Raw genomic sequence first — 23,315 nt, forward strand, 5'->3', positions numbered from 1 at the left:
CCGTAACATTTCTTTCTGCCACGGTATTAATGCTTTCGCTCTCTACTCTCAGAGCATGCACCCAACAGTTCCCCCTCAAACTTGCCTCTTTTGGGTGGTCTATCATCCCAACAGGACGTACCTCCCAAAAGGGCTTGGGCAGGAATCACAAAATAGACCTTTTCCCCTCTCCCCACCACCAAACCATACCCCTTTTACCTCTTACCTCTGGCCCATGGCCCCACCATGTCCTATATTGGCTGGGTACAGGCTGGTGGTGCCTAGGCCTTGCGCGTGCTTTCCTTTCAGATTTGTCCAAGAGTCTGCCTGCTGCTCATGCGTCTGCCGTGACCTGGAGACTCTCCGTCTGCGTTTCCTGGCCCTTCATGTGGGCTTTTCTTTGGTTTCTTGCTCCATTTAGGAGCTAGGCTTCGTATGATGATGGGTCTTACATTTCTTTGACCCACTTTTGATTTTCTTTATTGCCTGCCACGTTGAATTGTTATTCCTGCCGTAATAACTTAATCCTACTGGACCTCTTTTTGGGCCAGCCGTTTATCCCTTTTCTCAGTGGCCTGTCATGGGCATTGTTTTGCTTTTACTCATGGGCTCTTATGACCCTTTGGGCTTTCCTTTGGGCATCCCTGGCCCGATTGCTTTCTTTGGGCTTCCTCGGCCCGTTTGCTAATTCCACACTCCCATGGGCCTTTTACTAACTTCATTGGGCTTCCTTGGCCCAATAACCTTATCCTTATCTTTGGGGTTCATGGGCCTGCCATAAACCCCTTACTCTCTTAGTTTGCATTGCCTTGGGCCTGCGGCGGCCCTTTCTCACTTTTCTACCTCATACTCTGCCCATGGGATGCTATTTCTTTCTTTCCTGGCTTCTTTGAGCCCGCTTGCCTCTTCAAGACCCATTTATTTATTTGTTGGGCCTGTGATCCATTATTCCTGCCGCTTGGGCCTAATGGGTTTTTTGCTATTTATCTTGTCAATTCTTCGTGGCCCTCATTATTGGGCTTTTCTGTTTGCCTGGGCTTCAACAAATGGCCCTCAACATTTAGCCCCCTGAACATATGAAACGTTCCTGCGATTCATATGTGAATGAAAAGGCGTTTCTGCTCTCATCTTTTTTCTTCTTCTCTTTTTTCGCGGGTCTTTTTTAGGCTGTGGACCCCTTCTTATACATATATATTCTCCTTCCTGCCGCGAACAGGGTTGTCTCTTTGAATTTCCCAATTTGGCAGTTATTTTCAAAACAGAGCCGCCGCTTCATTAATTTCATTCCCTTCTGATGGCTGACCCGTCACCTCCTTTCGTGCTGATATTAATGACCTAGGTATTTAAGGAAGAATCCTTCTGCACTTTAATCACAAACTCTTTCTTTTCCCAGAATATACACTCTCCGTCTCTTACTCTCCTTCTTCCTTTTAAACACCCATACCCATTTTCTCCGACTAAGCCTTCTCACCATGTCGCCGGTGAAAAGTCAAGGCTCTTCTCGCCACAAAGGGAAGGCGGTTGCTTCCGATTCTCCTGCCGTTCCTAAGGAGATGGAACGTTCCGATTCGGAGCGGTCCGCTGAGGAGGAGACGGAGCGCGACCCCGACAGTGAATGTGCTCCTTTAATCGACCCGTGGTACGAAATCAATCCTCACTTCCCAAAAATCCCTGGTGACTATGTACCGCCACCGCCGGGTCGTGTATTGATTACCCTTGTCCGGCGAGACCCCGACGTTTCTTGGGCTCCTTTAGTATCTTCAATCCCCGATCTGTCCATTCGCCAAGGTGTTTCGCTTCCAGTACCCCTTCATTTTGACTTTAGGTCAGGCACATCCTCGGGTTGGAAGGAATGGGTTGACAGCGAGCTTTCCGACACGGGTTTTATGGGTTTGTTGCAACGAGCCGGCGTCTTGAAGGCTATAGTCTCGTCTCGCTGCTTGTCGAATTTCCGGGATCTCTATAACCTCTGTCATTTGGTCCGTCGATGGTGCACCACCACCCACACTTTCTTCTTCTCGTGTGGGGAACTCACTGTGACACTTGAAGATGTGGCTAACCAGTTGCTCCTACCCATTCTCGACGATGCCGATCCTGCCACCTTAGAGTTTTCTTCGGAGGAAGAGGCCATTGAGGCTGAACTGAGGAAAAGGATGACCGGAAACGCCAAGTTGTCCTACTGGGTGAGTTCTTCCTCTAAGTTTTCTGTTGCTGCCCGCCGGGCGGCTTTTATTGCATTTTGGCTTTGCAAGTTTGTTTTTGGGTCCCACCCCCACTATGCCATAAAACCTTTGTACTTTCGTTTGGCTATCAAAATATCTGCTGGGGTGAGCCTGCCGCTGGCTCCTATGTTCCTGGGGCACTTGTATGTTTAATTAGATATCCTCCGTAATGATGAGAGTCAGGCTAGGTCCTGCCATATATTCACTTCTTCCGTTCATTGCACTATACTTCAGCAGTTGTTGTTTGAGCGTTGTGCTCAATACTTGACAAAATGTAGATCCGCTCGGTTTGCCAGAGAGAAGTACCAGAGTTGTTCGAGAGTGATTACTGATTTTTGTGGCAGGTTTGAATCCGATTTCCCGCTTGCTTTTCGTTGGTCTGGTTTAAAGCCGATTGGCTATTTTGTGGTTGAATCTTTTGATGAGGGCGTGGGTTTCTCTTGGAGAGCCTATAGAAATTTGGGTGCTAATTATACTTGTGCGGATTCTGTCATGGGTTCGTTTGTTGACTCCATTGGGACCACTACCCCATTGGTCAGCTTTGATGAAACTGGGATTACCTATCTTGCTGCTACCAATGCCGGATGGCTGCCTTACCTAGCCGATGAAGGCATTAGATTTGTTCACTATCCTGCCAACCGGGTGAGAAGGTAGTTTGGGCTAGATCAAGACATCCCTGATGACATTTTTTACCTCATGGGAGCTCCTACTTCAGTCCGTCCTTTCCTGTGGCACACTGCCTTTGACTTTTGAAAGAAGCGTTTCAATGCCATTACAGTTCCCGGTTCACTAAGGGAGGGTGTCTGCACTTTTCCCATGCACGGTTACTGGCATGCAGTGATGGATTCATTTGTGGCTGAGTTAGCGGGGAGTCGTGGCTTCTCCCTTATTCCTCCTGAAAGGCTAGGTATGGTTGTCTCGATTAACCCTCGCTTGCTGCTTCCCTCTAAATCCATTTTGGTGTATGCTAGAAAACAGAGCCAGTCAGCCATTTTTGAATGGGACGCAGAGAAGAAATGATGGTTTTGGCACGTTGGCGACTATCCCCCTAGTTGGGAAAAAAAAGTTAAGGTAATCAATCTCTCTGTACCGAGCAAGAAAGCGCCTGCCAAACCCAAGTCTGCCGGTAAAACCAAGCCTGCCACACCACTGCCTCCTGCAGGTGCTCTGCTGGCTAGTAGAACTCGTGGTAGCAAAAGGAAAAATACTCCTCACCCCGTATTTGCCACTGAACGGAGGGTAAGTTATTTCTCCCTTTTTTCCTTTTTCGACAAAATTTCTTAATTTTCTTGTGGCTAACTCGCCAATTTCTTCTGCCTCTTTCCTTTTAGTCCAAGCATAAGGAAGACTCATCAGTTACCCGCCCCATTTTGCTCGATGAGCCTGAATCTGAGGTGAGTCCCTTTTCTCCACTTCTTTCTTCTTCCTTTTTCGCACGCCTCTGCCACGGGTCTTTCGTTTTTTTGTTTTTTTTACTTAACAAAAAAAAAATTTTTCTTTTTAGGAGGAGCCTGAGCCTCTATCCATATATCGCCCCACTGCCGAGGAGATTTCCGCCTCCATGGGTGTGCCTATGGAAGGCTTTTTTGATGGGGTTGAGGCGGTATTAGCAGCGCCTGCTCCTTCTACTACTGCACACAAGACTCCTGCTAAAACTCACACCCCTTCTGCCGAGCCGGTACCTAGAGAGGGTACTCATGTCGAAGGGGTTGGTGAGACTACACCTTTGCCTGCTAAGAGACCCACTCCTTCAGAGGGAGCCATTCCTCCTGCCGCTGTTCAAACCAAAACCACTTCTCCCGTTCTGCCACTTGTGATTTCGACTGGTGACCCTTTTGCAGCTGTTTCCCAGGCTGCTAAGGGTGGTGCCTCACTTGTTGTTACTCCTTCCTCCATTCCCGGCTCCGCTACCCGTGGCCCTGATTCGGACTTATCCTCAAACGGGTCTGATGACATTCTTGAGGATCCTGATGATGCACCCGTGCTGAAAAAGAGGATTTCTAATTCTGATGAAGAGAGGAGCGCTTCGCCGAAGCTTGACTTTATAGGTATGTATCTTCCTTCCCCTTGTTTTGTTTTGTTTTGTTTTTTTTTTTTTTTTTTTTTTTTTTTTTTTTTTTTTTTTTTTGTATTTGCATTTCATTTGTATGCTTATCTCCCCGTTTGCAGAGACTTCTGAGGGGCCAGAAATTACAGTAGGCGTGGGAATGACTGCTCCTGCCGCACCCGTAACACCTATTCCTGCCACACCTTCAGTACCTGTTTCAGTCGTACCTACTTCTACTGTGCCTACAGTACCTGTTTCTGCTACACCCGTAGCCCCCATTCCTGGTAACTTTGGCAATTTTCCTTCTCTTCTTATTTCATCTTCTTTTTTTGCAAGTCTTTTCTTCCCGTGCCATTTTTTTTTTTTTGCCTTGCGTTCCCCTCCTTTTTTTTTATAGGCCCACTCCTTACTATCCCTTCTCAATTTGAGGCGGGTAGTAGTTCTGCTACCGTCCCGGATGATGCTGCATCTTTCTTTGTCCGCTTTCACCAGCCGGAGGTTAACGACCTTGGTCCGGCAGACTTCTAGGCTTCCGGTCCTCCTTATGTAGACTTTTATGGCTTCTGAGTCCCTGAGGACTGCATCTCACACTTAGTGATGATCTACAGCCATCACAGCAATTTTATGCAGGAGTTTCGCCTTGGTCGTTCCTCTAGGGAGCATTTCTTGAAAATGCTGAGGTGTGTGCTGAATGACATCGAGCATAACTTCATTGACTCTGTTTCTGCTGGGAGGATCCTGTAATGGATGGCCGTGATACAGGAGCTCATCAGTGTAGGTTTCATCGTGGAGTTTATTCTTGAACATCTACGTGAGATTGCCCGAGCCTTTTTCATGAGGAGAGTCCAGCCAGCCGTCAAGGCCATAGACGCTCGTATTGAGCTTTTGAAGAAAGAGGTGGCTGATTTGGAGGGTCGCCGTGAGCGTCTTCTTTCAGGCATTAGTGGACCCAGTCGCTTTGGAGATCAGAGTCTCATTTCTGGACTTCATTGATAATGGCACCGTTTCCTTTCCTTTTCTTTGTTTCTCTGTTTTTGTTATGTCAAACAGAACATATATATGTTTCCTGCCGTAGTTACTTGGCTTGTGTTTGCCACAGTTTGGGTTTGTAATAATGCTACACTTTGCTACTTTTTCTTTACTATTGCTATGATATGATGCTAATACTTCGTACTTTTTCATTGCATACTCATGAAAGCACGTTACAATTTTTTCTGTGACATAGTCACTTGGAGGAATAAAAAGAAAAGGTAAAGGAAACGTAAACAAAAAACTAAGGAAAGGGGGTCAACCACATAACTTTCTTCTCTAAGAAAAATAACGCTTCAGCCATTTTCCATTGATGGGATCCATCAAGTCCCTGCCATCCATTTGAGTTAGGCGATAATACCCACTTTGATGCGCTTCCTTTATCACAAGGGGTCCCTCCCATTTTGGTGCAAACTTGGATGGTCTGCCAGACCCGCAAACACTCTTTCCTTGGTCATCCTGCCGTAGGCTGCAGTCATCTTCTGCCTGTATCTCTGGCTGCGTTCCTGGGCTTCTTCCCTCTTTTCATCAAGTTCTTCCAGGTCCTCAAACCTTTCTGCCGCGAAAACTTCTCCCTCTTTTTCTTTTTCTCGCATCTGCATAACCCTTAGGGACGGTGTCATTATTTTTGCCGGACTCACTAATTCAGTTCCGTAGACTAAGGAAAAGGGTGAAAAGCCTGTGGCTGACTTTGGTGATTTTCTGTATGCCCAGAGAGCATGTGGCAGGTGCATTGCCCATCCTCCCGCATACTCTTGGCTCATCTTGTTGATGATCTTTATGAAAATTTTGTTTGTTGCCTCTGCCTGCCCGTTCCCTTGAGGGTAATAGGGTGATGACCTGTGGTGCTTGACTTGGTAGAACTCTAGCATTCTCCTTACATCACTGTTGACAAATGGTGTGCCATTGTCACTGATGATCTTGTGGGGCACCCCAAACCTCACAATTATATTTTCTTTGATGAAGTTTGCCATTGCTCCCCCTGTGGCCTTGCGGAGTGGTACTGCTTCCGCCCATTTAGTAAAATATTCTGTAGCTACCAATATCCATATGTACCCACGTGATGGCGGGTTGACTGGCCCTACCAAATCTAGCCCCCAAGTGTGGAAGGGCCATGGGGTGACCATGCTGTGCAAGCCTTGTGGATGGGTATGAATCAAGTTGGCTTGTACCTGACAACTGTGACACTTCTTTACAAATTCTGCCGCATCTTTCTTCATGGTTGGCCAGTAGTAGCCCATCTGCAACAGGCATCTGTAAAGCTTTTTCTTCCCCTGATGTTCACCACATTCCCTTGAATGTACTTCTTTTATCATTTCTTTAGCCTCTTCAGGACCCAAACACCTCAAAGGGTCTCCATCATATCCTTTTTTGAAAAGGACCGTGTTATGTAAGAAGTAACGTGTTGCCAACCTCTTAAGCTTGTACCTTTCACTGTGCCTTTGTGGTAGGACGCCTTCTGCTAGGTACTGCATGAAAGGGCTTCTCCAATCCTCGCTGATGAACACAGCATAACTCTCCTCCCTGTCTGCCACAAGTTGGCAGGTCCCACACTGGGTTTGGACTTGATCTGCGTCTTTACCCATGCTTGGCCAATAGAAGCCTGCCCTCTGAAGTCTGCGGTAAAGACTGACTTCCCTGCAGGACCCGCAAGTCTTGTCGTGTATTTCTTTCAATTTTCTCTAGGCTTCCTCCTGGCCCACGCATCTGGATAAAATCCCACCTGGCATCCTACGGTACAACTCTTCTTTTACCAAGGCATAGTCTTTTAATATCTTCAATTCTGCTGCGTCATCTCCTTTTACTGAGGTTTCCTTTATGGGGATTCGCTAATCCCCTTCGCCCTATTCCTCCCGGAACTTTTCCTTCAACACCTCAATGATGGATTCTTCCCTCTTGCTAACTTCTATATTAGTGATACTCCATTTAAAGATTATTTGCGAACCCAATGCGGCTAACGCATCCGCAAACCGATTTTCGTTTCTCGGAGTATGTTCTATCTCAAAGGTTGAGAATTTCTCTTTCATTCTCTGGGCCATTGCTCTGTACGGGGCTAGGTTGGGCTCTTTTAAGGAAAAACTCCCTTTGGCCTGGTAGACGACCAAGTTCGAATCTCCCAGTACTTTCAAATGTTCGACCCCCATTTCGAGCGCCGTGGCAAGCCTAGTTAGATAGGCCTCGTACTCTGCCGTGTTGTTTGAACAGGGGAATTCCAACTTAAATGACAGTGCCACTGCCTTGTCTTCTTCATGATACAAAACTACTCCCACCCCTCCGGAATGGGTAGTAGAAGACCTATCAAATTTCATCACCTACTGTTCCTTGACTTCTTCTGCCATAGCTACTTCCCCTGGAACTTCATCATCCAGTGGGAATTCTTCCTCTCCTGGAAACTGCGCCAATAAATCTGCTAGAGCCTGACTTTTCACTGCCATAGGTGTCCTCATTCTCAAGTCGTATTGTGATAACTGTAGCAACCACTGGGATATCTTGCCGGAGAGAATCAGCTATTGTAACAGAGCTTTAATGGCATGTGACTTAGTCATCAGCCATACTTCGTATGCCAAGAAATAGTGACGCAACCTCTGTGAATCGTATACAATAGCTAGGCATGCTCTCTCTGCCCTTGGGTAACGAGTTTCTGCATCTTTTAAGGAGCGGCTGATATAGTATATTGGTTGCTCGGTACCACTTCCATCTTCCTGAGCGATTAGTGCGCCAATGGCGTACGAGTTGGTGGCCAGATAGAGTAGCAGTGGTTTTTATGAATAGGGGCCTGCACCGTGGGGAGGTTCATCATTATCTGCTGTAGCCTCTTGAAGGCCATCTGCTGCGCTTCCCCCATTCAAAACTTTGCCTCTTCTTAAGCAACTTGGTGAAAGCAGAGGTGATTGATGCCAACCCAAGGATGAATCTCCGGATATATGGGACTTTTCCTAAGAAGCTCTTCAATTCTTTTACTGTAGCAGGAGGTCTCATAGTTGCTATAGCCGTGGCTTTGGCCGGATCCACGTCTATGCCTCTGCTGTGAACCAGGAAACCCAAAAATTTCCCAGAGGATACTCTGAATGCGCACTTGAGGGGATTCATTCTTAACTTAAAAGCTCTGCATCTTTCAAATACTCTTTTTAACACCCGAAAGTGTTCTTCTCTTCTCCTTGACTTAACCACTATGTCATCCACATAGTCTTCTAGCTCCTAGTGCATCATGTCGTGAAATATGGCCGTTATTACTCGTTGATAAGTTGGACCCGCATTTTTTAACCCGAAGGGCAACACAGTATAGTAGAAATTGCCCATGGGTGTTTTGAAGGCAGTTTTCTCTGCATCCTTTGGCACCATCTTGATTTGATTGTACCCACTGAAACCGTCCATGAATGAGAACATGGCGTTTCCTGCCGCAGAATCTATCAGTAAATCCATGTTTGGCAGTGGGAATTCGTCTTTTGGACAAGTTTTGTTGAGATTCCTGAAATCTACACAGCATCTTATCTGCCCGTTCTTCTTCTTTACTGGTACTATGTTGGATAGCTAGCGGGGATGCTGGATAGGCTTGATGAATCCTGCGGCTAACAACTTCTGTACTTCTTTGACTATTTTCCCTTCTATTTTTGTGTGAAATATCCTGGCAAGCTGGGCCACCGGCTTGGCCTCTGGGTCCACATTCAATGTATGCGCAACAAGCCCAGGATCGAGCCCTGGCATTTCATTGTAATCCCAAGCAAAAATGTCTTTGAATTCTTTCAGTAACAGTATGAGTTCTGAACTTTCCTTTTCTGTCAGGCTTGCACTAATTGAGATGGGCCTTGAGTCTTGCGAGTCAGACCCTAAGTCAACCTCTTCCAATTCTTCCTCTGCCATAACCTGAATGTCCCTTTCTGCCGTAACTGCCTCATCCTTTTCTTCTTCTTTTTCCAAACTTCCTTCAGCAACGCAACACGCCAAACTCTTGTGTTGCCCTTTTTGGGTAGGACCTACTTGCATCTCACCCGTGGGCCCTACGCAACTTCATAATTTATACGCAATCCTGCCATCAAGGCCTCGGACCCTGATGCACTGAGGTATTTCGTCTGGCTTTGCGGCAGGCGCTTCTTTCCTTTTCTTCTTTCACGCCAGTAGCTCTCTTAAATCAGGTTCTGGGTCATCTTGAACATCTTCCCACCTAGACACAAAGGTGCCTCGTGGCTTTGAAACCGAATTTTCTCCAGATGGAGCCCATTGGTCATAAAACATGGTTTTCACCAAGTGGGCTTCTACCTGCTCGAATGGCAAGGGGTTTGCAGCTATGCGTATCATCCTACCATTCAATCTTCCTTTCACACATTGGTGGTAGGTGGACGGGACTAGTCAGTGCTTGTGTAACCAGGGTCTTCCCAAAAGCACATGGTAAGATACTTCCGTTCTGACCACGTGGAAGCGAGCTAAAGAGGCTATAGGGCCTACTTTCAACCATAACTGAATGTGGCTTGCGGTGTACTCACCTCTTCCACCGAACCCCGTTACTTCCATCGGGCATCCTTGGATCTTTTTCTCTGAAATTCTTGAGCCTTGCAAGGTGCTCAACGGAATGAGGTTTACGGAAGCACCTGTATCTACCAGGGCCCTCTTGATGGGGATTTGATTTATAGATGCTGCTAAATAGAGAGGCCTCCTATGATCTGGGTGCCCCACTTCCATATCCTCGCTGCTAAACGTGATTTTTGTTGATTCTTGCAGGAGGGTCCTGTCTTCTGGCATCTCTGCTGACAGGTACTCCACCCCTGCCCCGGAGGCAATGCTTACCAAAGCCTCCGCGGCTATTTTTCTTTCTTTTGTTGTAAGTCCCAACTGGTCAAATAGATTCTTGAACTTGGCACTCTACTGAAGAGTGGTAATCACCGCGGCAGGCAGGGCCAAGTTTTCTTCCTCGTCTTCTCCCGGGTTTGCACATATCACCACTGCTACTACACCCTTTCCCTTGTGGTTTGGGAGTGGGTTTCTTTGGACTTCCTGCTGGGTCAGCTCTAATGTGCCTTCTTTGATCCTGCGGTGCCTCAGCTTGCGGAGCGCCCAGTATTCTGTGGTGGGATGTTGTACATAGTTGTGCAAGCGGCAGAAGCGAGGATCCCTCCTTTCTTCCTCCATAGGCTCTCTAGAAACCTGGTTGGGTTTAAAGATCCCGTTCGCTATCCATTTGTCAAGTATCACATCCAGCTCCTTGGGAGTACATGGTAAAGGTGGGGGCGTATCATACTCCCTCCCCTCTGTTTTTCTTCTCTAGTTTCCAATGGACACCGCCATAGCCTGCGGCGCGTTTCTCTTGTCTGAACTGGGTTTCACGAACTGAGCCGTCTTTCTAGCATTCTGCAATAGCTGTGCGAATTGGGAAATCTCCAGATTCTCCAGGACAGCTCTGAACTCCCGAATCATATTGGTCATGCACATTTCTACCAACGTCCTTTCCTCATAGTGGTCATAGCAATCAAATGCTATGTCCCTGAACCGTTTGATGTACTTCATCAGATCCTCTCCATTCCTTTGCTTGGTTGCTTGCAGAGTTGCAAGCGTCACCGTTTTTTCCTCGTGAAAGTATTTAGTGCAAAATACGTCCACCATGTTATCCCAGGTTGGGATTGATCCTGGTTTTAAGTCAATGTACCAGGTGTTTGCCTGGTCGCACAGTGACTTTGAAAACTCCCGTAGACATAAGTCTTCATCTGCTGCGTAAGGGCCAAGGGTGTCAATAAATTTGCTCATGTGCTTTATTGCACTTCCCTTCCTGCCATCGTACTGGGCAAAGGTCCTTGGTTCGTACCTCTCGGGGTACGGCTTGCTAAGTACCTTTAGAGGATAGGGAGATCTCCGTGCGTAAAACCTCTCCTTTGGTGTTCTGGCTTTCTCTTGCTCTAAGAGAGCCGCTACCTCAGCCATGGTAATGAAACGCTGTCCTGCGTTCCGAGGGACACCTCCTGCCAGTGTCTCTTCTCTGTCTGCCACATGATCCGGGTCATGCTGGCTGCCTTTCTCTCTTGTTTTGTCTGCCTTCAGTTGGCAGATCTCTTCCATCATTTGTTGTTGCGAGTGTTGCAATGATTGCAATATTTCGATAAAGGTGTTGACATTGTCTGCAGGGACTCTTGTCTGAGGCTGAGGATCAGCCCCCGTTCTGTTAGCACCTTCTGTTTAGTTAAGTTGCTCTTGGTGAGGCATAGTTGGCCTGGATTCTGCTTGTGAGGGTACGACACTCATATTCCGTGTCGTCCTAGACTTGGGTGGCATTGTTTGCGAGGGGCTCTGTTTTCTTTTCCTTTGCCCCTGTCTGCTTTCCAACTCCCCAGTGGAGTCGCCAATTTAATGTAGGGGCCTTTTTTGTATATGGTGTATTGGGCTACCTCCTGCGGTAATGGGCTGGGCTGCCTCCTTCGGTGATCGGCCCTAGTGTTTCTGAGTAAGGGAGCTGGGGCCGGTCCAATTGTAACTTAACTTGGGCCGATTTGTGCACAAACTTATGCCTTGTCTGCCAGGAGCAAACTTACGGCAAGCAGAACTGTTGCAAACGAGTTACGGCAGACATATATAATAATAACTAAAACAGAGTATTCTGACTATTTAAATAAATGGCTATGTACTCCTTACTAATAAAGCATGATTACAGTCATATTGATGTCAATCACAGAGAAAATGAAGAAAATAATACTAGCTAATCAAATGGGCATAAATCAAGTTTTAAGCTTAGTCTGCTGTAGCAAAGCCAAAGAGGAGAGAATGCCTCTTCTCAATGCAAATAATCTCCCAGGAGAAAGATCCTGCCGTGGGGATTAGTGGCTTTGAGGGAGTCGGACCTGAATGGTTATTGCCCAAAAAGAAAGAGTCCTTATTTACGTTTTGGAAGAAAGTAAGATTTGAAGGGGGAGAGAGGGAAACCGATCTATTGGTGCATGCCCATTGAACTAACTCTCCTTTTTCCTTAGTTTCCTTTCTTTTCTTCCCTATTTTCTTTCTTACCTTTTTTCTTTTCTTCTTGCTCTGTTTTTTCTTTTCACTCCGTAAAATGCTCTGTTTTTCGATCCCCTTCTCAAGGCACGGCAAGGGCCTTTTTATAGCACCTGCCGTGGCTAGTGTTTTACCGTTTTGCCCCTTAACCGCCTTTGTCTGGTCTGGGCGTACTTGCCGACCACTAGGACTATGCGACATCCACCTTTGCCAGACAAAGGCAGGTTTGTTTTGTTCCTCTGTATACCGTAACATTTCTTCCTACCACAGTATTAATGCTTTCTCTCTCTACTCTCAGAGCATGCACCCAACGGTTTCCCCTCAAACTTGCCTCTTTTGGGTGGTCTATCATCCCAGCAGGACGTACCTCCCAAAAGGGCTTGGGCAGGAATAGCAAAATAGACCTTTTCCCCTTTCCCCACCACCAAACCATACCCCCTTTACCTCTTACCTCTGGCCCATGGCCCCACCATGTCCTATATTGGCTGGGTACAGGCTGGTGGTGTCTGGACCTTGCGCGTGCTTCCCTTTCAGATTTGTCTAAGAGTCTGCTTGCTGCTCATGTGTCTGCCGTGACCTGGAGACTCTCCGTCTGCATTTCCAGGCCCTTCATGTGGGCTTTTCTTTGGTTTCTCGCTCCATTCAGGAGCTGGGCTTCGTATGATGATGGGCCTTACATTTCTTTGGCCCACTTTTGATTTTCTTTATTGCTTGCCACGTTGAATTGTTATTCCTGCCATAATAACTTAATCCTACTGGATCTCTTTTTAGGCCAGCCGTTTATCCCTTTTCTCAGTGGCCTGTCATGGGCACTGTTTTGCTTTTACTCATTGGCTCCTATGTCCCTTTGGGCATCCATGGCCCGATTGCTTTCTTTGGGCTTCCTCGGCCCGTTTGCTAATTCCACACTCCCATGGGCCTTTTACTAACTTCATTGGGCTTCCCCGGCCCAATAACCTTATCCTTATCTTTGGGGTTCATGGGCCTGCCATAAACCCCTTACTCTCTTAGTTTGCATTGCCTTGGGCCTACGGTGGCCCTTTCTCACTTTTCTACCTCATACTCTGCCCATGGGATGCTATTTCTTTCTTTACTGGCTTCTTTGAGCTCGCTTGCCTCTTCAAGACCCATTTATTTATTTGTTGGACCTGTAATCCATTATTCCTGCCGCTTGGGCCTAATGGGTTTTTTGCTATTTATCTTGTCAATTCTTCGTGGCCCTCATTGTTGGGCTTTTCTGTCTACCTGGGCTTCCACAAATGGCCCTTAACAAACACAAATCGAGAAAACCGCAAAAATCCAACCTACTATCGTGAGCTTCAAAGGCTATTTTTATTTACAGAAAGCTCACTTTTTTTTTTTTTTTTTTTATGAAAAACTTTTTTTAGAAATTTATATAAAAAATCTCACTAAAAACTCACATTTTAATTTTTGAAAAGTTTTATTGTGAAAGCAACTCTTTCTTGGGAAAAAAATATTTACAAAGAAACTCACTCTTTTATTTATTTATTTATTTTTTTGGAATTTATATTAAAAAAAATAACTAAAAACTCACATTTTTAAAAAAAAATTTATTTGATTTTTTTTTTTTTTTTTTTGGTGAAAACTTCACACATTTTTTTTTTGAAAAATTTTATTTAAAAAAAGGAACTTGAAAACTTAAAAAAAAATGATTTTTTTTTAAAAAAAAAAACATAAAAGACTAAAAAACATTGACCCATTTTATTAGCCCAACAAATAATTCAAACAAAGCACACATATGCATACATAATTGGGTAACCCTACATGGTTGAGTTTTAAGCTTATCTTTGTGTGGGTAAGCTCCTTAAAGTTAAAGAGACAGATTAGTAGGTCACTTACAACTAGGTGGGCCATGATTCCAACCGAGGGCCTAACTGGACCTTTGTGGATTGGTGGCAAACCGTTAACGTTTTTAAAGCCCATCATAGGCAATGACATAGATTGTGAGTTGGTGGGATGAACTTCGAAGGATTTCGGCCTGAATAGAGTGTACTCATCTTCCTACTCATCACCAACCGAGGTAAAGGGACAAAAGAACCAAGTGAAGTGTGTGCAAAAAAAAATAAAACAGGATTGGGTTCAATTAATAAATATTTATTTATTTATAGTCTAACAACACGTCAGAGTTAAACTTCAAATATCCCCAACAGAATCGCCACTATGGACTAATAGAGCCGCCACCTAGATTAGGTCTAGGAACAATATTAGGCCATTTCGGGTCAATCACTTACACACATGAATCCACGTACCAAATTATGGGTCCAGAGTTTGGGTATGACTTGGGAAGGTATTAGGCACCCAAGACCGCCCGGCTTGTGGGCCGACCTCCATTATGTCTTACTAGGTCATATTTAATTGAAGAGTTTATTAAAAGAGTCATAATTCTTAACCTAAACATACATCAGGCACTTAAAGGAAAAAAAAAAAAAAAACACAACATAAACTAAATAAATTAAACATGGAAAGTTGACAATTAAATATAAAGATACAAGGAAAAGATATTAAATAAACTAAATATGGCAAAAAGATAAACGTGGCAAGTTGAAAATTAAATATAAACACATAAGGAAAAGATATTAAATAAACTAAATATGGCAAAAAGATTCAAATAAACATGTTAAATAATTAAACATAAACATATTAACCTAAATAGAGTCAAACAGAATCAAATAACATGTTAAAAAGTGATTAAAATAATAAAAAACAAAATTTTGTCCTAATCTAGGTTCGGGGTGCGTACACATACTCAAAAATGCATATGCATCCTTTAGCATAGATTTAAAAAAAATTACATTTTTATAGATTTCATCATTCAAAGATATTAAAACAGAAATCAAACAAGCATGTTAGAACCCTAAACACTTAAATTAACATGAAGCAAGTAAAACAAATGTCAATATAAACAAGTAAACATGAAACAAAATCAAATAATTAAACTAAACTACATTAAATCAATAAACATGTTAAACTAACCTAGGAATTGCAATAACAATATAAGAACAAGAAGAACATATTATAAACAACCTAAAATCAGATTAATTCATATCAAACAAATCAAATAAAACAAATATAAAAACTATGTTAAGAAATTCATGTGAATCCTATTGAAAAAAGAAAGAGTTCATGGAAAGAACACTCACCTTGCTTTAGATTATGAATTTAGAGTTTGTTTAACTGAGCCCTTAGTGCCTACAACACAAAGATTAGATTGATAGGACAATATTAATCAAAAGAACACAATAGTTTTGGTAATCACAACTCAAGAACAAACTTTAATTGAAAAAGATTTTGAGAAATCAATTTTGGAAAATAGTTTCTGCCTTAGACCTAACTAAAGAAAAATTTTTAATTTGTAAAAAACGCACTAAGGGGCTGTATGTGAGTTTTAAAGATGAAGGCTAAAAAATCACTCTCTCTAGCTAGAGTTTTGATTGGAAGCATAAGATGAGTATTTATAAGTTAAAACTAGGGTTTTCAAACTTTTTAATGATCTTTGGAAGTACTCAAGGGTCCATGGGCCGGCTCACATCAAAGCATTATGTTTTGGGCCCTTAAAATGAAGTTTTAAAACCCAAAAAATCGGACTGCCTAGTTGGCCCAACTCCAAACAGTAATAACTCACTCAATATAAGTCCAAATTAGGCAAAGTTTATGTTCAAATTGAAGCCCATGATGTCTACTTTCCAATAAAACAAACCTCACCAAAACATTCTTCGTGGATCAAAAGTTATGGTTAAAACAGTGAGCAAAAGTCATTTTTCAATATCGATTTCAAAGTGATTTGAGTACTTTTGAGTTGTGATTAGTTCCAAACTATTGTAAATTTTTTAATTACCCTTGGTTGACATATGTTAAGCTTATCATTGGGGCTAAGGACCAAAATTTATTAACGGATACAAAATGCGGTGTTTACAATATTCGATGTAATTGATAATTGTTTCATATTTGTCATTGCAATAAGTTGTAAAATAATTGATTATATATTTGCTTCATGTTTTTCATGGTAATAGATTATAAAATTATGGGAAATGTTAACCAATGCCCTTAGGGCATTGGTTTATGAGCTATTTTTAGAAACATTTTATTGGGAGAATAATAAAATAATAAATGTTGTTGACAGTTTTTTATATTTCCCATGAAAGTGGTGTAAAAAATTTCATATTATGGTTTATCAACAATTGCCCTAAAGGCATCTATTAATATGACCCTAAAATTATTGATATTAAATTATTGTAATGATATATTCATTGCAATAAAATATCACTTTGAAATTTTTGTTGTAATAAATTGCAAAAATAATTAGTATCAAGATATTGCAACTATTTCTTCATTTTTTAAATTATTGCTGATGATTCCTTGGATATCAGTGGGTTGACAAGACTCGAGCGATGATCTTTGGGCTATCTCCTGTAATACAAAGAACACTGAATCAGAGGGGACCGGGGGGGACCGGCCAAAAATCCTCCGATGATGAAGTTAGTTACTTTTGAACTCTCTGTAAGGAATAAGTATTCTCTCAAAATGAAATTGTCTAAATCTCTTACCCTTCATCGAAGAAGCCTTATATAGTATGTGTGGAACGGTTATCTATTTAGTAACCGTTCCCAATGTCGAGGAGTCCGGAGAATTGGGAGTAACTTCCATAACCGCTGTGGAAGTTACCTAGGTTGGATGGGCCGGTGAACTCGTCCATCCTTAGTAAAGATGGACGAGACTTCCACAATAAGCTCGTCCATCTTTAGTGAAAGATGGACGAGACCATCTTGGAAGGCTTGCCCTGCGTAAATGATGAGTAGATTCCATGAGATATTCCTCGTCCATATATGGACAAGGTTCGCCAGAACGCTTAGAACTTTCTCTTCGCCTACTGTAGCTTCTTTCGTTGGACGAGACATATGGACGAGTTATGGACTTGGATGATTTGTGACACCATCAATTGCAATAAATTCTCCCAATCCGTAAAGTATCAAAGCCTTTATTGCAACTGATAATTATAAGTTATTGCTAATATTTATAAAGGAGAAAAATAATACCTGTCTTAATTTAAAAAGTAATTATTTATCGTGTTCATAACCAATACTTTTTTTTTTTTTTTGTTGAGAAAAATTCATAACCAATACTTGACTTAACATTCATACTATATTTCATTAAAATATAAAAATGCATACTCATTCATACTATTGATTTCACTTCATTTTTTTATAATGTGAAACCAATACTTCAACACTCAAATCTCTTCACTCAAAAAAAAAAAAAAACACTCACTATTATTGTTCATAACCAATACTTATATATGTATTAGATTTGTATGTAGGTGAATATAGATTTAACAAGATTTATATATCATAGAGTATGGTGGTTTTGTTTATAAGTAAGAAAAGGTAGTCCTGATTCATAGTATTACCTGCTTGTTTTTATAGGAAGTCCTCGTCGGGCCCTTCGATATGTAGCAAAAGCCAAGACGTTGAAACTCCATATTATCGACTACTCCAAGCCTGCATTGGGGGGACACAAAGCCGCCAATGGATTCCTATTGAAGAGAGGACAACCTGGCCATCAAGGGCCAACTTGAACAAGAATGAACTTGCATTATTTGGTATTTTTTATGTTCTTGCACACAGTTTGGAACAGCATGCAAATGGCAAAATAAAATTGGACTTATTGATCAATGATGTTGCAAACTCCTAATTGTTTTTGTTACTAATTGTTTTATCTCTAGACAAGTGGTGGAAAATTGGACTCCAATTGAAATTCAATTTAGAATCTAATTGGATTTTGACTCTTCAATTTTTACACTCAATAATTCACTTTGCACAAAATTAAAAATTAAATAGGACACATGACGCAAAATTGAGAATTCAATTAAAATCTAATTGAAATTTCTCTTAACTTTGGCTATTAATATATATTGATTTGTCGATCTAATAGATCAAGGCAATCTGAGTCCAGTCATAGAGAGTTATCGGTCCCAAGAAGCATAAACTTTGATTACAGGTTTGGTGAATCTGTTGCAGTTTTATAGGTGTTTTTTTTTACTAGATAGAAAGCTGGAGGAAGAACTTTGAAATTAGCTAGTAAATACTGTTGAGAAAGTGTGTTTAGCGTGTGAAAACATTCACTCCTGTGAATTCATGTATAAAAATAAAAAAACTATAGTTTTAAATTTTACATTTTTTTGTTGTTGCTAAAATAAGAATTTTGTTGTTGTTAAGTCTGGTTGCTACTTATTGTATGTTGAAATCTATATCCTGTAATCACCTGGTTTCTCACTTCCCAGATATGTTTTAGTGCAAGCAGTAGCTGAGAATAGCACAAATCAAATTTCTGCTCCGTATCTTTGACTGGAAATCTTGAGTGCTAAATGTGAGATGCAGAATACCTGGAGGCCATCAATTCAAATGCACCGTTTGCTTCTATACTAGATTGTCTTTGCCACTTCACATTATTATCGATATATTAAGAATGCCCCTATCCTAACATTATATATGTTTTGGTGCATATCCATGTGAAGCAGTTTTTACGAGTTGCTGGTAAGAGAATAAAAAGGGTTGGAAACAGTAATGTTTCAGACTAGTTAAGTTTCCAACTTAAAATGCCTTTCAAAAAAAAAAAAAAAAAAAAAAGGCAGCGCATTCCAATTATAAACATGCCAGAATAACAACCAAGGACATGGTTTTCAACCTCCAAATTTTCATGAGGCAGTTCTGAAGCAAGGAGAGATTTTTTCTACTGGGTAAACTTACATATTGGTGATTGGTTTTACAGGGTTAGTCCAACAAGAAGAAGCCGAAAAAAGAACTTGGTGTATAACTAAAGTTTCAAAAGTCTCCCTCAATTTTTTGAATTGAAACTGGCATATCAGAGAGTCAAACCAGAATTGAAATTGATCTGGTAACTTTTGAGAGAGGACCATTGTAATTTCTAAGTTGAGAGAAATAAAAGCCACACTTTAAGCAATTCTTTTTTTTATAAGGTGTCTCAAGAAAGTAAGCTGTACGGGTTTTACACATGACTTACAAAAGCAAAATGTTTTATCTTTGCTATGGTCCATTTAAGTAATTCTGGCTGAATTTCCATCTGAAACAATAAAGCACTGAACATGTCATGGACTTATGGCATGCAAAGCTTCTGTTAAAGTTGAGGTTTATTTCCACATACTAGTAGTCTAATGGAACTCCCTCTTTCGATCCTGTCGGATGCCTTCCTCCAAAGCCTGGAAAGTTTACCATCTCAGAACTTTGGGAAGCTTTTCAAGAGAGACCACCACAGATTGATTGGTGGCAGTTGTTCTGCTTCCCTAAAATCATCCAAAGTAACATGTCTCGCAATTAAGAATTGTTTGTCAATAGATCAAAGCAATCTGAGTCCTGGCATAGAGGCTACACTGTGCGCTTATTCTACAGAGTGCAGACTGGTGTCTGAGAGTAGGACCATATCTTTGTGATTACAGCTATTATAACACATTTTCAATATATGGAGGAAATTTTGGAATTATGCAGACTAGAGACTTAATTGGGTTAGAGATAGGTAAAACAGAACAATATTGGAAGCTTGTTTCTAAACATGCCAGCAATGACCTAATCTATCATATTTGGAAGGGACAATAGCTATAAGGATAAAAATTCCATTCTGCAGCTTATCTTTTGACGAAGTACAGACTCAGCAGCTTTGCAAAAAAGTGTGGATAAAAATGGTTTGATTAAAGATAGGTGCATAGTAGTAGCCATCAGGTGTACTGAACTTGTAGCTTGTTTCAGTTGTGTAGTCTTACAATTCAAGGATCAATGTAGTTTGTTTTCCTTACAGCTAGTTGTGCAATTTCCTCTGTGTTGTTGGTAGCAGTTCTGTAACTAGAACTCTCTAAAGGACCATATTGTGTATGCAAAATCATGATGAGATCATGCTCTTTTCACCACAACGCTCATGATTTTCAAATTAGCTAATTCCCTACAATTTCCTCAAAAGAAATACTGCTATCTCGGTTCTTTCCTGGAAACATACTTCTGAGAATCCGCTTCCAAATCCCCATCTTTGGAACAAAACCTTGCTGCACCATCTGCTTCAATACCCAATCCACATCCCCCAATAACTTGTCCTTGCAAAGCCCCTGAATCAATAACTTGTAAGACATGAAACTTGGACTTAGACCCTCCAAGATCATCCTACCCATAAACTCCTTTGCTTTAACAAACTTCTTGGTATCAAGTAATCCATACAAAACCTCCTGATAAGATCCTGCATTCGGATAACACCCTTTGTACTTCATTCTCTCTAAAAGCTCCATACCCTCTTCAACTCTCCCTTCTTTCCTAAGCCCTGATATCAAAATATTGTATGTGATTGTATCTGGATAAATCCCTTCCTTTTCCATCCTCTCAAACAAACCAAATGCTTCCCCTACCTTCCCTTTATCACACAATGCGTGCATTAGTGTCGAATATGTCCTCACATTTGGCCTCAACCTTTGCTTAGGAAATTCATCGAGCACGTAGAGTGCGGCCTCCAATTTCCCACACTCGCACAACCCTTTGATGAGTATGTTAAGACAACAAGCATCAATCTCAATACCCAACTGAGGAGCACGCATATACACATCATGAACAACATCAAACAGTTTCGCCGAAACAAGCATATTGAGCACAAAGTTAAAGGTTTTCACACTAGGCCAGCAATTATACTTTGGCATATCGAAAAGGGTATCGATTGCTTTGCTTGTTCGACAAGCTACATTGCCGTAAATCTTGATAACATTATAGAAAAACTCGTCAGATAACCGACAACAATGCCTTTCGGCGTTGATTCTTTGCATAACATAGTCAATGGCATCAAACATGTTGGCCTGAGCAAGCTTGTTGATGACCAAAGTGTAAAGAGCTTCATTGGGTTTATAGTCTTTACGTTTAGAGTACTGGTCCAAGAATGTGATGAGCGAAGTGGGGTTTTTGATTGCACTGGTAATTTTCAAAACCTCACATGGTGCTAACCAGTCTTTGTGGTTGAGTTTGTTGAGAGTATCAGAATCTTGGGGTGGTATTGGAGTTGTACGATACGGGGTTTGGATGGTTGTTGATTGAGTTGAGAGAGAGTGAAAGATTGCATTTTTATTGTAAGCCAAAAGGGTCCTTCTACGCAGAATCATTGTTTTTCTCTAATGAAAAGGCTGGGTTCTTCTCACTTCTGAGTCTTTTGTTGTTTGTGGCTTCTAGCCTTCTAGTGGTTTATTTCATCTCTACCCAACGCAGGAGCAAGACGATGTGAATTTTTTTTTTTTTTTTTTTTTTGAGAATATAAAATCTGTCAACATGACCAAATAATTAACACAATTTCTAGCTTCCAAAAAATGTAGAAATAAAATGTAAAAGATAAGCTTTTTATTTTTCCTATAAAATATATAAAAATAAAATGAAGAAAAAAATATTTTATTTATTTATTTATTTATAATTCAATGGCAAAATTTGCTAAATATTACTTTTTAAGGAAAATTTTAGGTGAATAGCACGAGGGCGAAGTTATTTAGTTATGTAGACTTTTTCTGAAACTCAAGTTTGTCAAATTCAAGTTCCAATCCAAAATCGAGTTTATCAAACTCGATTTTCAATTAGTTTAAGTTGCATGGCAGTCCGATGTTGTATAACAAATTGAAACTCAAGTTTGCTAAATTTGATTTTGGGTTGAAACTCGAGTTTGTCAAACTTGAGTTCCAAAAGAGTTTGTCAAACTTGAATTCGAAAAAGAGTTTACATAACTAAATAATTTTAGTCACATGTTATTCTCCTAAAATTTTCTTTAAAAAATACTATTCAGCAAATTTTGCCATAACTCAATAATTATAACAACGGAAGATGATTTATATCCTATATATTTTTGTTCCAAATGAATTTTTTTTTTTTTTTTTTTGGGGTGCCAGTTGAACTTAGTCTGCAAGACTCTTGAGTCTTGAAAATGAAAATGAAAAAGAAAAAAAAAAAAAAAAAAGCCTATAGTCATAAAAGAAAAGAAAAAGAAAATTCACTATTGAAAGTCTTAAATGACTTCAATTAACTCAAATACCTCACAAAAGCTGATAATTACTGCTTAACACATGCCATTCTTCCATTTGTTTAGCACACAATTATCTTCATATGATTCAAATGCAATTCATGAATATTTGTAAACGGAAAAAAAAAATATAAAATAAAAGAAGAGAATTAAAGAAAACAAACTTAGAACATTTCCATTAGTTTAGCTAAAACAACATTTAGAGTGTGTTTGGAAAATGATGAAATCCACAGCTTGTTAAAGTTTTTAGATTGTTTTTACTATTATTTATAGGTCTCATTGTACTTATTGGTATTATTTATGGGTCTCACTGTACTATTTAACTAGATTTTTAGTTTTTTTCAGTAAAAAGTTTTCAGTTTCAACTAAATAAGCTATCCTCAAATGGACTTAATAAAAAAAAAAAAAAAAAAAAGTCAACCAAAGCTTTCATACACAAAAAAATCAACCAAAGCTTTCATACATCTGTCACAGTATTTTCACTACTTTGTCCCAAAAACTTAACAGTGAACAGTACAACTAATAAAAATCTTATTTTATTCATACCTCGGGACTGATGGGTTAAAATAAATATTTAAGAAGAAAGAAAATAATATTAAAATAGAATAGTGACACAATACTGAAGTTGACGTAGTTGTTTGTAAATAGTAAATTAACTAACTAACAAAAGTGAGTTTTTTAGATTAAATTTGGTTAAAAACCCGTTGAGATTGATGTGAATGCTTTTACCAATTGTGCTCGGAGCTTATTAGAGAGATGAAAAATCAGAGTAACAGCTTGGTGCAAAATTTGTAAAATAGTATTTGCCCTAACACCCCCTGAACTTTGGAGTAGTTGCACTTACAACTTTTATTTTAGCAAATATAGTACATAAACTTTAGCACCATAGCAAATAGTCCCCTTTAACCTTTTCTTTTGCCAATTTAGTACATAAACTTTGATACTGTAACAATAAAACTCCCTTAACTTCCCCCCTCACCCACCAATTTAACCACTTTTTGCACCAA

General features: G+C 40.8%; 1 protein-coding gene across 1 annotated transcript; it reads right to left on the reverse strand.

The window, feature by feature from the left end:
- Nucleotides 1-19,794: 19,794 nt before the first annotated feature.
- On the reverse strand, nucleotides 19,795-21,534 carry LOC126720890 (pentatricopeptide repeat-containing protein At3g14580, mitochondrial). The gene has a single exon (XM_050423735.1). The coding sequence runs from the start codon at nucleotides 21,407-21,409 to the stop codon at nucleotides 20,210-20,212; it is 1,200 nt and encodes a 399-aa protein (XP_050279692.1). The 5' UTR covers nucleotides 21,410-21,534; the 3' UTR covers nucleotides 19,795-20,209.
- Between the last annotated feature and the right edge of the window lie 1,781 nt (nucleotides 21,535-23,315).

This window comes from Quercus robur, chromosome 4, assembly GCF_932294415.1.
Source record: "Quercus robur chromosome 4, dhQueRobu3.1, whole genome shotgun sequence".
Taxonomy (NCBI): domain Eukaryota; kingdom Viridiplantae; phylum Streptophyta; class Magnoliopsida; order Fagales; family Fagaceae; genus Quercus; species Quercus robur.